The following is a 15,790-nucleotide window of genomic DNA, read 5'->3' as shown; positions in this document are numbered from 1 at the left end:
TCCGAGGTGTGGGCAGGTAGGGGGAGTCCAGGGAGGGAGGGCTGAAGAGGCCTCCAGGGGGGCACCTAGCAACAGTGGAGGAGCTGTCACCAGCCCTCCACCCCTCTGCATGGGAAGGAAAGGACGCAGCCTCCAGACAGAGAGCCGGAGGGAGAGGGTGCCAAGGATCTGGGGCCTTTGCTGAAGGAACACAGCCTGGGCCACTATCACCAAAATCTACCCTCTTACATTAAAACGGAGAGGTGAGCTAGTCTGGTTTTTTAAGTGAATTAATTGAAAGCATGGAAACAATGAGCAGAGCATAAGGCAAGAGATGCTATGGGTAGACGTGAGAAAGGACCCTTCCCCCCCCTGAAAGCTGAGCTTGCCCACAGACCTGTCCAGGATGCTCGTGGCTTATTTTCGGCTCCTGCCCCATGCCTGGTACGCAGCAGGAATGAGTCACTCTTCACTGCATGAGCTACTGACCCCAAGCTTCGAAGGCCTGACCAGTGACCTTGGGCAAGTCCCAAGATCTCAGGCTCAGTTTCCTCATCTGTGCAATGGGAATGATCACAGGATTTGAGATTTAGATGATGTCATGTGTTTGGAAGGTTCCAGTAAGCAGCAAAGATCGCCTGCCTGGTCATGGAGAGGCCACACAACAGGCTGACGCCAGGCTCCCACTGTTTTCGGGGGCAAAGGGAGCTTTTATTCCCATGACTTCATCAGCAGAGGTTCTTCCTCTGGAGGAAAAGAGAAGAGTGGGAACAGCTCGAGTACAGCAGGCTGATGGGAAGCCAGGGCTAGGCCATGACATGAGGGCCCAAGAATGAGGATTAAGTTTCATCCGGGCATGAGGGCGCATGGGGGAGGACACCTCGGGCTTCGTCAGGTCCCCTTCTGCGGCCACTCATTCAGTACTTCCACCCTGGGATCCAGGACCTCAGCCCCAGATGCGGACCTCGCTCTGACCCCGGGGCAGCTGCTGCAGGGGGACAAGCCGTTGGGTGCCATCGGAACCTGGTTTCTGCTGGTCCTTGACCTGTGTGATTCTTGCCTAAGCCCCGCCCTCCTCTGAGTGGATTTCATTTTTGAAATGGGACCCCAGAAACACACAAGGTCCTGGCCCTCTGTGCTCTCTGGCCCCGGAGCCAGGCTGTGTCATCACCTCGGGACCGTGTGACGGGAGCCTGTACCAGCACCAGAACCGATTTGATTTGGGTCTGCCAGCAGGGCCCATGACATCACTAGGATTGTCCGCTGTTTGGGAAAATAGCCGTTTTTCACATGGCAACAGCTCCTGTCCTCAAAGCTGGTGTCTTGCGGGCTGGGGCCCCCCACTGTGAGATGGAAATGAAGTCACACGAACATCTGAGGATCACATGCCCCAAACTGGATCCTTCCGTTCCCAGAAGGCCGAAAGGTGACAGCATGGCCAAAGGGGACAAAGCCCGAGCTTCACCTCTCCATAGCATAAGTTGGGCTGAATGGTATCGGAACCTGAGAGCTGTACGCACTACGTCCCTGCAGACAGAGTCCAGGCCAGCCGCCCAGAAGCAGGGCATCCAAGCAGCCCGGCCTCCATGCTGAGGCTCTTGGCTTTGCCTGCTCACACCTCATTTATGAATGGGACCCCAGACCGAGCCTCAGAGCCGACAGCCATCATGCCCACTCTATAGACCAGGAAACTGAGTCTTGGAGAAATGAACACCTCCTCCAAAGCCAGATGTGACCTTTGCTTCAAATGGCCAAGCCAGAGCCAGGTTTGCTAAGCAGACCCATGGCTGGGTCAGTCTGTCCTGTGATCCAGTCATGCTCTGCCTGGAGCCTCTGTCTTCACATCAGTCTGAGGGCAGCCCTCCATGACATGGGGCTGATAGCCTAGGTCAGGGACCTTCGCCACTTAGGCAGCCTAGAAGGCAAGCCGGCCTCACTCATGGCCCTACCCAATGCCCATCGTGACCTCAGCTCGCCCTAGAGCAGGCCTGGAGCCACGTGTGCATTGATCTCAGTTCTCAGGCAAGGAAACCAGAAGAAAACTCTGTGGAGCTCTGACACAAACTGACCACCATCAGCTGGGAAGCAGAGTCAAGGCTTGCAAGTGGCCCCCAAGAGAAGTCTGTCCTTCCCGCTGCAGGGCTGCCCCTGGGACGGTCCACCTACCAACCAAGGTTGGACTGCTCTGTGGGTGAGCCTGCTGGGTTCAAGAGTGGCCAGTCACATGCATTTCCTTGGCCCTCCCTCCCAGCCAGGCCCCCACAGAAAATCCCATGCCTATGGGATACCGGCTTGTCTAAGGGAAAGGACAGGGCCACATTTCCAAGAACCTTCAAGATCATCATGTAGCTCATATTTCTCATCATCTAGAACAGGAAGGACCATAATGGGCAAGACATGTGGTTGGGAAGATGGGATCATGCCCAGTGGGCAAGAAGGCCTGGCCCTGGCCCCAAACCCGGGCTGGGTGTCCCTGTGTAAGCCACCTGCCTTGTGGGACTAGTCCATGTGGTCTCAGTGTGGTCGGTGGAAAGCAGATGAGGGGCTGGGTGTGGACGTGCGTTTTCAGAAACATGAAATGACCAATCTCAAGTTGCCTCTCCCTGGGCCAGGAGCCTCTCTCTACCAGCAGATTGGGAGACAGAACACGCCCCACACTTGGCCTCCTATGGTCCCAGATAAAGTCTTCCTGAAAAAAGGAAACTGAACAAAACTGTAGTAGTTCACACCGAGGCCCATGTCACTACAAAGTTCCACACACCCAGCTTCCTAACAGACTTTCCTTGAGAGACAAGAAATGAGAATCCACCCAAGAAATCCTTAATTCTTTGATGGCTTTAAAACAGCCTCAACCAATTTGATTCCCTATTAGTGACAAAACGGTTGAATGTTTGCAGATAGAAGAAGTTCATGTATTTTGTTGAGTGCATCTCACATAAGCCAGCATTTACCAAATATCTTCTTGGGGATCTGCAGTTTCTCTAGAAATTTCAAAGTTTTCATTCTACTGATAATTAAAAAATTTTTTTTTTCAAAATACAGACAGAACTTCTTTGTTCCAGTCTTAATCTGTCTCTGAAGGATACCCCACAGAACACACAGACCCCTTGGGGGACAGACTCTCAAAGTAGGCCCGGTATTTTGTTTGTTTAAACACCCCCCCCCAAAAAAACCCCAATTCGATCACCATATTCACCTCCTACAGGAAAAGAGGCAGAGTCACAGAACAAGGAACACCTAATACGAGGTTTTTTCTAAAGCATGAAATATTTCCTCTGAACCCCCCCCCCATCGGGTACAGGAAGCCAGACCCTGAAACAGGGCAGGAGTTGGGGGTGCTCCTGGCTAGGGATTACCCCCCACACACACACACACACATACACACACCCCGGCTAGGGAGGGCACCACCTACTTTCAGTTCCCTACATCGCGAAATAGGCCTGGGTGAGGCCTCCCCTCTTCTGAAGAGGAGGAAGTCATCTTCTGATGTGGGTGGCGGGCCTCGGAAGGTGCGTCCCTGAGCTGCGCCTTCTCCCACTCTTGAACAAAGTACACAGTGTGCCCACCAGGTGTGGGCACCTTGATGCTACCCTCACACCTTCTGCCAGAGTCAGAGAGGCCGTGGACAGGGAATAGAACAAAGCAGCCCAGAGTCGAGGGGTAGTCTGGCTCTTTTCAGAGAGGAGCCTGGGTGCATGCCTGCAGGGTCTTTTCCCTCTACTCTAGCTGGACAGTGGGCTGGACCTTAGGTTCTAGTCCCCCACCTGGCCAGGTCACCACAGGGCTCAGTCCTCCAAGCCTGGGCTGTAGTTCAACCACTTCGGTGCAGGGTGACTGTCCCAGAGTGTGGATTCTTCCGGTGCACAGGGATGGGGAAGGACAGCCCACTCTGAGTTGTGGGCACCCCAACCATGGAGAGAAAGCAGCCCTGGAAGGGAGGGGGCCCCCACATGGGAAAGAGGCACTGGGGAGGGGCTTTGAGTGTCTTCCTGCTCCCACATACTAAACCTGTGTTGGCAAGGCCTGGACCTCACAGGGTGCCACCAGGATAAACCTCCTAGTTCCTACAGGCCTCAGAGCGGAACAGATGGAGGAAGGGCTGCCCCCAGGTTCAGAGGAGGGAGGAGACCCGGCTCCCTGGAGAGAAAAGGGTGTCAGGAGGGCAGAGGGTCCAGGATCAGGTGAATGGGCACCCTGGCTCTCCTGAGAACCTGACAACGCAAAGGGAGGGGATCTGGGGCCTGGAGATGGAGCCCAGACCTGCTGAACAGGACTGGGTGCTCTAGCCAATGTGACAGAGTACCGGCCCCGGCCTGGTAGTCCCCTGTACCCCCACTCTACCGCATGTCCCTCTTTCCTACTCTGCGCCCCATCCTGTAGGCCTCACTCGCTCCACGCCCAATCCTCTGCAGCGCCCCCTCCCTCCCCACTTTCTGCCTCTGCGCACCTCCCACAGCCAGACACACACACACATGCACGCATATATACACGTACACACACAGGAAGACATATGCATGAGCGTGTGATCACACAACCAGGCAGATGCGCGCATACCTATACGTACACAGGCAGACATACGCACATGTGCGTGCACACACACAGACACACGCACATATGTACACGTACACACAGGCAAAATACATGCACACACACGGAGGCAGACACACATGCGTGCATGTGTACACATACACACAGGCAGATGCATAAGTGTGCACACACACAGGCAGACACGCGCACATATGTACATGTACACACACAGGCAGACATATGCGTGCACACACACAGAGAGGCAGACACATGCACTTGTGTACACGTACACAGGCAGACATATGCATAAGCGTGTGATCACACACACAGGCAGACACGCGCGCATACGTGTACGTACACAGGCAGACTTACGCACACGTGCGTGCACACACACAGACACACGCACACATGTACACGTACACACATAGAGGAAGACACGCGCGCATAATACACGTACACCCACAGGCAGGCATACGCGCGCGCGCGCGCACACACACACGCACGCGCGCGCGCATGAGCACGTGCCCCGGCAGCCGCTGCAGTTCGCGCCGACGCCGGCAGAGGGCGGACAGTCGTGACGCGCGGCCGGCGAGGCGGGGGATTCAAGCGCGTTATAAGGCGCCGAGCGGGAGAGAGATCCCCAGACGCCGCGTTCCGAGCCCAGAGGGACCCGCCGCCCGCATGGCCTCCGCCCGCCGCCCCGCCGGGACGCGCCTGCTGCTCGTCTGTGCCGGCCTGCTGGCCGCCGCCGCCGGCCTCCGCTCCTCGGAGCCCGGCGAGCCCGTGGACGGCCGCAACCGCCCGGAGCCGGGCCTCGGAAACGAGCTGCCCGCGGGCCCCGGGGAGAGCCGCACAGGGCCGCCCGCCCGCACGCTGGTAAGAGCGCCCTGGACGCCCCGGGCCTCAGTTTCCCCAGCCCAAGCCCGCGCCTCCCTGGGGTCCGGATGCTCTAAGGGCGGAGGGAGGCGCGGCATCGCGGGCAGGGACCTGAGCAGACCTGGGGGCCTTCCCTTCCGAAGCGGGGACAGAAGCACTTGTCTTGCGGGGCAGGGGAAGACTCAGGGCGCTGCCCCTCTGCGCAGCCAGTTGGCCTTGCCCTGGCGCTCTGGGGATGGCTCCGGGGCATCGGAGCACCTGTGGCCAGGACAGGGGCGGGGGCGGGAGAGGGGGGCGGCGCAGAGGGAAGTTGGGAAGTGAGTAAAATGTGAATAACTTGATTCTCATGAAATTGGAAGGAACTTGTTTGTGAGGCCACCCTCCCTCCAGACTATTAGGCAAAGTTCTGTCCCAGAAACAAACCCCCAAAAGTGCCTCTCTTTGGGTATGGGGAGCAAGGGGTCCTGTGACGTGTGACCATGAAAGGGTAATTTTTCGTTCTGCTCCGTACCCCCCCCCCCCCGTGAGGGTGGTGCAGAGTGGTCAGGCTGGGGGAAGAGGGGGTCCAGGGGCTTCCAAGGAGGCTCAGTGCCGGCGGGACCTCTCAGAAAGGGAGGGGAGAGAGCTGTCAGAGGAGATGCTCAGGGGCCCTGCGGGCACAGCTGGGCTTCAGCGGACACTTGGAGCCACGAAGACCAAGGACACCTCCTTTGAAGAGGGGGAAGGTAGCAGCCAGCCCTGTGGGCTCCCTGGGAGGAGCCCCTCCCAAGTCCTCCTCCCCACCCCAGGAGTCGGGGAAGGCAAACCCCACCCAGGCAACTGGCCACACCTTCTGGAGGAGGGAGATGTTAGGAGAGTCCCCAGGAGGCAAGGGGCCTTCTGTGCTTCTAGAAAGGATTCTGGCCTTGGACTGTCTTTGGAGGACAGTGTGGTAGCAGAGGTTCCCCACCTCCCGAGAGCCCCTCAAGACTGGGGATTTCGGTGGGGCCAGGACTGCTGCCCAGCACCCACCCACACTGTCACAGGCTTGTCTGGCTGGGGTCCCCGGCTGACATGGCTCCAGCCTGTTTCCGCTCCCCCCAGACCAAACTGGGGTCCAAGTCCAGCTGGGGGGGGGCTGGTCAGCTTGGCACGCCCATCCAGACCACGTGGAATACTGCCGGCATATGGCCCTGCCGAAGGCTGAGTGAGGCCGTCAAGTGGACTCCAGTCCTGTGTCCACAGTGAGCAACCAGCAAGACAGCACATGGTAGGGCCCAGCAGCCAGCAGGTTGTGGGGTGGCCCTGGGCACTCTGAGGCTTTTCTCTGTCCAACCCCAGGCTCCTCTGATGTGGAGGGCTCTGTCCTCCTCCAATTCTCCCGTAGCACACTGGCTCCCGAGGGCAGGCACCTGGCCCTGCAGAGCAGCCAGGAGACCCCTGGCTCTGTCTCCTAAGGAAGGTTCCAGCCAGCTCGAAAACCCTGGGTCCTTCTATCAGCTGCCTGCGAGGTGCTTGTGACCTCATCTAAGCCCTCCAGCTGATTTCCTTCCCAGCTGGAGGCCTTTTTTGGGGCCCAGACTGCTGGAGGCCCACTAAGTAATGGGCCAAAGGCCTCTCTGCTTGGAAGGGACCTCCTGGAATTCTCCGTGTCAGGACTGGTTAGAATGCAGCGTGGGGGAGAATGGATTCGGGAACCTTCGCCGCCCTTGTCTAAGAGGTCCCAAGGAAGCTGACTGACTCAATGCAAACGTAGCAGAGGTAGTCCACCAGCCCCCCAACTGTCTCGTAGGGTAAGCTGTGGGTACCCCGAGGGCCGAAGTGGGCATCCCCCGAACGTCAGAGGGGGCCACCCAGAGGGTCCCAATGATCACAGTTGTCTCTTCCCTGGCACTTGTGAGTCTGGTGGTCCCTTCCTGCTGCTGAGTCTCCCAAGGAGGCTTGTTCACTGCAGCTCCTACAGACAGAGACCGCCAGAGGCCTGGTGGCCCATGTGCCAGGGTTCTGGCTTCTCAGGGGCTCCAGAGCTCTGCACTCCATCTTCCTGCACTCACAAAGTCGTCTACTCACACAACGCCCAGGCAGTGGTATAGCCTGGTCGTCCTCCATGTGTCACAAGGGAGGGAAGCATGGAGGGAGAGCTGTGCTGACTTGGAGGGCACCACTGTTGACAAGGACAGGGCCCTGAGCGACACTGTTGACAAGGACAGGGGCTCGGTGACGTCTGGACAAATTCCATGTATTTGGCGGGCAGCCACTGGGGAAGGCGAACCAACCTGGGGGCTGACTGTGTTCCAGGAGCCCACCGCTGAGGGGGCACGTAGCTTTGACCCCAGGGATGCCTGGATGCTCTTTATCAGGCAGAGTGAAAAAGGCGTCAATGGCAAGAGGGGAAGCAGAGGCAAGGCCAGGAAGCTGAAGGTGAGTACCAGAGCCCCAGCTCTGTGTGTGTGTGTATGGGTGGGTGGGTGGGTGTGTATTTCCAGGGCAGGGGATGGTGAGCAAGGGGCCTTCCCCTGCAGGGCTTCCCTGTACCCCCAGCCCACCACCATCACCCCCTTGCACCCCTCACCAGCCCCACTGGTGCACCCTGGGCCTTGCCAGTGAGGACAGACCTTCTTCCCCTTTGGCCTGGGGTCAGAGAGTGTAGGAAGTGCCAAGCTGGGGGGCCCAGGCAACCCTGAGTTTGAGGTCTGTTCTGATCATTTTTCTAGGCAGGCCCATCCGTTACCATCCCCACCCCAGCCCCCGCTTCTCCTCCCTCTGCATCCTAGCAAGGGAGGCCTGGGCTGGCCTGGCAGGGCAGTAAGGGACCGAACTGAAGGGACTGCAGTCAGGCTGGAGTGACAGACATACCAGCTGGTTTCCAGGAGATGGGGAGCCCAGGGACCCTGGCTGTTGTAGGGTTCCCACTGTCATTCAACCTAGCCAGAAGCCTGATACCTGGTCCTCATGGCTACCTGTTCCCTGGGGTGGGGAGCTCTGGGCCACGGCTGTGTTGCTCACAAACTGGGTTCGGGCTTTCTGCCCCTCCCCCCCCAACAAGGGTTGGCATCGCCCTATTCCAGCTCGGCCCCAACACTGGAGCACCAGGCTCTGAGCCTGACACAGGCAGGTCGCTGGGCTGTCACCATGACCTTGCCTCACTGCCACCCCTTGGAGCCACCTGGCCCCACCCCCGGCTAAGCTGGGGCTCCCTTGTGCCCTTCCTTGCAGGGGACTGACTTGCTCCTGTGTTGGGATCCCATCCCAGCAGAGGGTAGACTCCCTGAGGGTCCCAGGTCCCGACATGGGGCCAGGCACAGAGAACCCACTGACGTTGGCTAACCTCCCTACTCTATCCAGGGACCCCTCTGTGTCCCCATGTGGTGCTCTTGCTTGCTGGGAGCCCCACCTCCCAGGGGCCCCACCGACCCAGTCAGTCCTGGGCCTCCAGCACAATGCAGTCCTCACACTCAGGGCCAGTGGCTTTTAAAGTGGAGCCTTGCTGCCTTCTCGGGGAGTCTGAGGCCCAGGAGCTGACCTCAACCCCACAGGTCAAAGCAGGATCCCTGTTTGCCTGCTTCTTAGTTGCAAGAGCTTGCAGACGGTGCCCACTGTCCCCCACCTCTCTGCTAGATAGCCTCACTGATGAAGTTCCTTATTCCTTTTCAGCTTGGTCTGCCAGGACCCCCAGGTCCCCCTGGTCCCCAGGGCCCCCCTGGCCCCATCATCCCACCTGAGGTACTGCTGAAGGAGTTCCAGCTGCTGCTGAGAGGTAGGGGCAGTGCCCCTGTGCGGGTGGCTGGAGGAGGGGTTCCTGGAGGAGCCAAGATAGTTAGATGTCCCCATGTTGGCCAGGATTCAAGGAGGCCCCTCCTCCGTGCTGGGCTCAGGAGCCCACAGTGGATGCGGGTGAGGCCAAGGGGCAGGGGCAGGTGTTGGCAGGAGTGTGGTAAGGTGGGGGCTTCGCAGAGAAGGTGGACTGGCCATTGGGTGTTCAGTGGGTGCTTGGGGACCAGGACCCACTGCTCCTCTGGGAGTCCGGTGAGCCCAGCCAAGGCCAGGACACGTGTACCCAACCTCCACCAAGTGAGGATCGTCAGGGAGGGATCAGAGGTCCTTAACTTTGCGAAGTGCTTCTCAGATCACAAAGAGACCATGGGGATTTCAGACACACCCCAGGTGACATGGACCCCCACAACGGAGACCCCAGCTTCTTCCCCTGGATCCCCTGTGTCCCTGCCTGTGTCTGTGGCAGTCTCAGTGGTCTCAAGAGCCCCCACGGGTTTGGGGGGTGGTGGAGGCAGGAAGGATTGTGTAGTGGGCAGCACAGGTGCAGCCCAGGCTGTGGCCGCTGAGCTGGAGGCAGCAGAGGGAGGGCAAGCACAGCTGAAGTGTCCTGTCCAGGAGATGACACTGTGCGAGGCCAGCTGCCCAGCCATGGCTCATTATATTTACTAGAGTTTGCTTTATCATGGGAACTCTTAGAGCCTTTCCCCCCTTCCACGAACTGTTTATTTAAATACACGAGCTTTGGAGACTGAAGGATCTCCATGTTATTTCCAGCAACGCGGCCATACTTACTAACTTACACCCAGCTTCCTTGCAAAAGTGAGCGGGCTGCTTATTGTACCGCATTCTGGGTACAGTAATACTGTAAGCAGAGAAAACAGCAGCGTGAGGGGGACAAGCGGGTGGAGTGGCAAGAGGAGGCAGGAGAACCAGGGCACTGGGCCCCAAGCTCCCTGGTAGCCAAAGCTTGAAGGGAAGCAGGAGCAGCAGCGGGCTCAGGAAGCCCCAGTTGGTCGGGTGCCTGGCAGCAGGATCCCAGGGTTCCAGAAGGCGGGTTCCCATCAAGAGGCAGGGGAGGGCAGGGGCGCAGCCACTGCTCGCTCTGTGCCAGGTGCAGTGCGGCAGCGTGAGCGCATGGAGCCGGAGCCCTGCACGCATGGCCCCCCCGAGGGCACAGCCACCATCGGGGAGGACGAGGAGGCGGCGGGGGACGCAAGCGTGCTGGCGCTGGTGGCCGCACCGCTGGCCCCGGGTCCGTGGGCGCCGCGCGTTGAGGCTGCCTTCCACGGCCGCCTGCGCCGGGACGCATCGGTGGAGCGGCGCGCACTGCACGAGCTCGGCGGCTACTACCTGGTGAGTCTGGGCCGGAGGGCGGGGGGCGGGGCGCGGGCAGGGGGCGGCGGGTGGGCCCTGGCTGACCTCTGTGCGTCCCGCAGCCCGACGCCCAGGGCGCCTTCCGCCGCGGCCCTGGCCTGAACCTGACCAGCGGCCAGTACACGGCGCCGGTCGCTGGCTTTTACGCGCTCGCCGCCACGCTGCACGCCGGTGAGGTCTGGGGCGGTGGGGGGTCCGCCCCAGAGTGTGTGGGCCCCCGCGGGCCGTGACCACCCGCCTTCCTACCCCTGCAGCGCTCACAGAGCAGCCCAGGCGGGGGCCGCCGCGCCCCCGGGACCGCCTGCGCCTCCTCATCTGCATCCAGTCCCGGTGCCAGCGCAACGCGTGAGTGGGTGCTGGGGCAGAGTGGGGACCCCGGCGCCAGACCCGCCCCCACGTGGCCCCCTCCTGCGCTGCGTCAGGACACGCCCCGTCCTCCATCACCTCCTCCCTAGCTTCCCAGTCAGTGCTTGGGTATCCAACGGACCTTCCCTTTCCAGTAAGGCGGGGAGTGGGGGGTTTGTGTGTGTTCCTGTTCTTAACCCAAACTTTCCTAGCCTCCTGGCTCCCCTCACCCCTGCAGGGGGCTGACTCTCTGTCGCTGGGAGGCCCACAGGCTCCTCCTCGGAGAGGCCTTTCCTGACCACTGCAGCCACGCCCCCCCTCCTGGTGGTGGGCTCGCTGAAAATCTCCAGTACCCCCAGCAGAGCCCAGGCACAGAGCAGGCACCCCACAACAGCTGTAGAAGGGAATGAAGTTCAAACTTTGTACTCTGCATTCGGAAGGAAGCCTTCAGGGATTGGCCTGAACCCACCTTTGAATGTCAGCTGCTGCCCACCTGGCCCTGCTCCAGCTCCTGGCCTGGGCCCCGGCTTGCCTTTCCTGACACCCATAGACCCCCTTTGGCCCTGTGGACACTCTCCTGACTCCTCTGGAGGACCCCGTTCAGATACTACCCTCCACCAGAAGACCTGGCCAAGACAGCTGTAGCACTGCCCTCAGCTGGGCCGATGTTGGTTGCCGGGGTGATCAGTGGGTGAGGTTGGTGGGGCCTGGGGGATGAGGGCTGATCCTCTTTCTGTTTCACCACAGCTCCCTGGAGGCCGTCATGGGTCTGGAGGGCAGCAGTGAGCTCTTCACCATCTCGGTCAATGGCGTTCTGTACCTGCAGGTGCGTGGGGCAGGCTTGGGCACGACTTGGGGGGGTGACTAGGAAGAAAGGGGGTGTTAGTGGGGGCTCCAGGTCTCTGGGAGCAGTGCCAGCAAACTCCAGGCCTGGGAGAGGGTGCCTCCCCCGGGTTCAGGTGAAGTGGGGCCACCTCCAGGTCCCTTTCCCCAGGGGCCACGTGGTCCACCTGGGGTCCTTAGAGGCACAGCCCATGCTCGGCTGCTCAGGCTGTAGTCCTCAGACCTGCCCATCATCCCGCACTGAGGGTGGGCAAGCGCTCCGTGTAAGCAGGAGGGAGCGGATGTGGGCTCCACGCCCTCAGGCTGCCATCCCAACACCCTGGGTCTGTGGAGACTGTGAGAGGCAGGAGGTCTACTTTCTGCACAGAACCATACCTGACCATCTCTTTCTGGCATTGGGGGGCCTTTGGCAAGTGGTTGAGGAACTGATGTAAAGGAGGGATTTATTAAACAAGAAAACACCTAAGTGCAGACCTATGGAATCTCACCTGGCCCTTCCCTGGCACTGTGCCAGGCCCCATTCTAAGCTCTTTGCAGAAATTATCTAATTATCAGTGCTTTGAGGTCTGTAGTCCTATTTTTTGTCTATTCACTTTTTAAAGAAAACGTTACTGAAGTGTAGCTGACATGCAGTGATTCCACTGTTTCAAAAGAAGGGAACTAAGGCACAGAGAGGTTAAGTCACGTGCTCAAGCGGAATCGGAGGCCAGGCTGCCTGAGCCAGCCGGCTGTGGTTACTAGAAGGCATTCGAGGGTCTGGTCCCCAGTACTGCTGGGGCCACGTGGCCCACCTGGGGTCCTAAGAGGCAGAAGGTGGGCGGGCCCCCCGATTCTGCCCTTCTGGGGAAGTGTGCCCGGGGCTGTGCGGGCCACCCCCGGATAAGGCAGGCTGGAGTACCGGGCCCAGGTAGGCTCTGTTAAGCAGCTTTAGGCCAGGCTGAGGGGAAGGGCCCCCCTCACCCCAGTCTAGAGAAGCACCTGCCACAGAGAAACCTGTTTTGCGTCTGGAACATCTTGCTGACCCTGAGAGCCCTGCGGGGCCAAGTGGCATGGGCAGTGGCGTGCTCACCTGGGGGGCGCACCCGCACGCTGGCAGAGCCCAGGCTGACCCTGCTCTTCCCTGCAGACGGGGCAGTATGCCTCGGTCTTCCTGGACAACGCCAGCGGCTCCTCCCTCACCGTGCGCAGCGGCTCCCACTTCAGCGCTGTCCTCCTTGGCGTGTGAGCGGACACACCAGGCCCTTCCTCTTGCCCAGTGAGCGGAAGCAGGGTCCAGTCTCTGGGCGGTGTTCGGTGGCAAGGCCACACGCAAGACGAGGCTCCCTGGAGCCGCCCGCACTGCCCCTGTAGGTCAACCCAAAAGTGGCCAACTACCGGCAGCCTAGGGAGGGGACATGCAGACGGGGAGCCACAGAACCAGAAGCGATCTCAGGATGCGGTCTTTCAAAAGGAGAAGAGCCCTATTGGGCTGTTGCTTAGCCAATGTTTCTAGTGGGGCTCAGTGCCCAGGAGGACTTGCTCTGTTCCTCGCTACAGACTGGTTCCCCTTCTGGCCTATGAGGCAGCTTGCCCAGACAGCCTCAGCCTCTTCACCTTGGCCCGGCCCCCACCTTTTCCATCTTTCCAGTGTTCTTGTGGACTGCCGGATGCCAGCAGGGAGGGGAAAGGCTGGTCACCTGCCTGGGTGCCCTGCACAGGGTCTGAGGGCTTTCCAGGGACAGCATGCTGGCCAGCGCAGCAGCCTCCACACTGCTCCCCTCGTCTCCACCTGGGGCTTCCTGGTCCCCACCTGCCCTTCCCCAATGGTGCCTTTGGCCTGAATTTCCTGCAGTGACTACAGGACTCAAGAGTCTCACAGCCCCTTGGCCCAGAAGCCCCGGGCGCCAGAGCAACACTGGAAAGGGGCTAATGGGGGACAGTGAGAGTCTGCCATGCTTAAGTTCACCTTGCAGATGGCCTTTGTAGAGCGCCCTGCACTGCTCCTATTAGACAGGTGCCTCTTCCCAGCCCCTATGAGGTTCTGACCGCTGGGATCCACCCACCAAATGAAAGACCTAGAATATCTCTGCAGATTAGAGATGAGCAGGCCCTGCCCATTCATCTGAACAGACAAAGCAGAGGCCTCCCATGAGCCAACAGCTCCCGCTGCCCACCTGTGGTCCCATGAGCACCAGCCAGCTCTGCAGTTCTTCCAAGCATCTTCCCCACCTGGGGACACATGTGGCCCTGAGCTCAGGCGGAGAACAAACAGACCGAGAGAGGATGCCCAGAAAGCTGGTCTTGGCTCCCTAAGACCTGGGTCCCAAGTCCACCGTGATGCTAAAGCAGTGATGGGACCTGTGGGGGAACATGGGCATCTGTGTGCAGGTTTCTTCCAAGGTGTAGGGACCCCTACCCAACCTCCACGTGGCTGCAGGGATCTGGTACCACAGGATGTGATCAGGCCTGAAGAGAAGAGGGCAGTGGCCGCAGTCACCTGGACTATCCAGATGGCCTCAGAAGCGGGTGACCACACCCAGGTCTGATGGACCCCCAGGGTCCTCAGTTTCCATCTCCACTAAGAACCCACTCCCCCTTCCTTCCTGGCTGTGGGGGAGCCCAGACACCCTACACGCAGAGCAGCCCCACATGGTGCCCTTGGCAGGCCCAGCAGGATTCTCAGTAGGGACGGTACCCGCCCTACCGGGAAGCGCTGGCCCACATCCTGCCTCCCCTCGCAGTCTGATAAGAGCTGGGGGCCACGCCCTTCCCTGGATTTCCTTCTGCACCTAGCGGGCACAGATCCTTCAGACATTTTTTCCTTAAAAAAGCCACAGATCTTTCCTTTTCTTAACCTAAGTGTATTATACCACAATTTGTTGAAATATTTATTGTGTAATATTGCCAGATGGAATGTATTTATATATATAACTGACTGGATGAGATGTTCTTCAGAATTCTCGTGCTATGTGACTATCCAGAGTTATAAAGACAAAGGGCAGACCTTAAAATAAGACCTTCATCACTTCGCCCAGGTCCACTGGGAATGGCGAGCAGTGGACTCGGGGAGGGGAGGTGGAAGGTGACCCCCCCATCCCAGCACAGGGGGCTGGGGCTGGACCACATGAAGACAGTGGTGGAGTGGGGGTTTGTCAGGGAAGCCTCCGCTGAACCTGCCCCCAGCTCTGGGGCAGTGGCGTTCGCGGAGTTAGTGGTGCCTGGTTTGCCGTGGGGAGATGCAGACTGAACCAGCTGTCCTATTTTCCAGCTCTGGGATGCTGGGAGCCTGCCTTCAGTGGTGCACCCTGCTCCCCCGTACGACATCAGGGATGGAACCCGCGCCCTACTCTCTGGGGAAGGGTGTGCTGGCAGCGGGGACTCGGGCTCTGGAGCTAAAGGGGTGATAAGGCGTGCTCTGGGATGGGTGGGGGCACAAGCATTTGCCTAGAAGAATCCAGGCAAGATCTGAGAAACTTACATCATCCTGAGGCAAACCCTACAGAGGCCTCAGGGCCGTGTTACTGAAATACAAATGACAGCGATGGGGTGACCTGTTTCACACAAGGAATCGAGAAGCACTTTATTCTTATGAATGGGCTAGTTAAGCATTTGTTAACATTTTTACCATAAGGATCCCTTTCAAGTGTCTCCGCAAAGCCCAACTTCAGCCCAGCGCGGGGCCCAGTGGATGCACATACCTTCCTCAAAGTGGAAGCTGGACTTCAGGGGCCGATCCAAACGGCAGCCTGACCACTCAAGGCAGGACACTGCCCACTCCCCTGCATCTATTACCAATGGAATCAGAAAGAAGCCAAACTCCATGCCATTCCGGGAGGGCCTACCCGATGCACACCACTCCAGAAAGCAGTAACTTCCCACCCAGTCTTCCCCGCAGCAAAGCCTCACATCCTGCTCCGTGAGGTTTATGTAGCTTCCTCTTGCTCTGACAGCCTGTCTAGGTGGGTTCCTACCTCTCTCTCCTCCTGTAAATGTCACTTCCCCAACCAGGGTCATTTCAAGGGCGAGAGAGCACAGGGAATTGCTAGGAACTATGAAACGTGGCACACTGAGCAGCTAGTGGGTCACTATCATGGGCCAATCCAAGAAGCCGACG

The 15,790-nt window shown here is 59.2% G+C and overlaps 1 protein-coding gene across 1 annotated transcript; it reads left to right on the top strand.

Annotated features, from left to right (window-relative positions):
- Window positions 1-5,076: 5,076 nt before the first annotated feature.
- On the top strand, window positions 5,077-15,785 carry ERFE (erythroferrone). Its single transcript, XM_004743723.3, has 8 exons — window positions 5,077-5,382; window positions 7,660-7,782; window positions 9,016-9,118; window positions 10,247-10,488; window positions 10,572-10,680; window positions 10,764-10,854; window positions 11,602-11,680; window positions 12,824-15,785. The coding sequence occupies exons 1-8, from the start codon at window positions 5,188-5,190 to the stop codon at window positions 12,920-12,922; spliced, it is 1,041 nt and encodes a 346-aa protein (XP_004743780.1). The 5' UTR covers window positions 5,077-5,187; the 3' UTR covers window positions 12,923-15,785.
- Window positions 15,786-15,790: the final 5 nt, after the last annotated feature.

This window comes from Mustela putorius, unplaced genomic scaffold, assembly GCF_011764305.1.
Source record: "Mustela putorius furo isolate JIRA1106 unplaced genomic scaffold, ASM1176430v1.1 tig00003869_pilon_pilon_pilon, whole genome shotgun sequence".
Taxonomy (NCBI): Eukaryota; Metazoa; Chordata; class Mammalia; order Carnivora; family Mustelidae; genus Mustela; species Mustela putorius.
The sequence above is the reverse complement of the archived record's forward strand: the minus strand, read 5'-3'. Positions and strand labels throughout refer to the sequence as shown.

Excerpts from the sequence above, each read along its gene's own strand:
- ERFE (XM_004743723.3), top strand. The coding sequence starts at position 5,188 with ATGGCCTCCGCCCGCCGCCCCGCCGGGACGCGCCTGCTGCTCGTCTGT. Across the intron at positions 7,783-9,015 it reads GCAAGGCCAGGAAGCTGAAG|CTTGGTCTGCCAGGACCCCC; the intron begins GTGAGTACCAGA and ends ATTCCTTTTCAG. Across the intron at positions 9,119-10,246 it reads GTTCCAGCTGCTGCTGAGAG|GTGCAGTGCGGCAGCGTGAG; the intron begins GTAGGGGCAGTG and ends GCTCTGTGCCAG.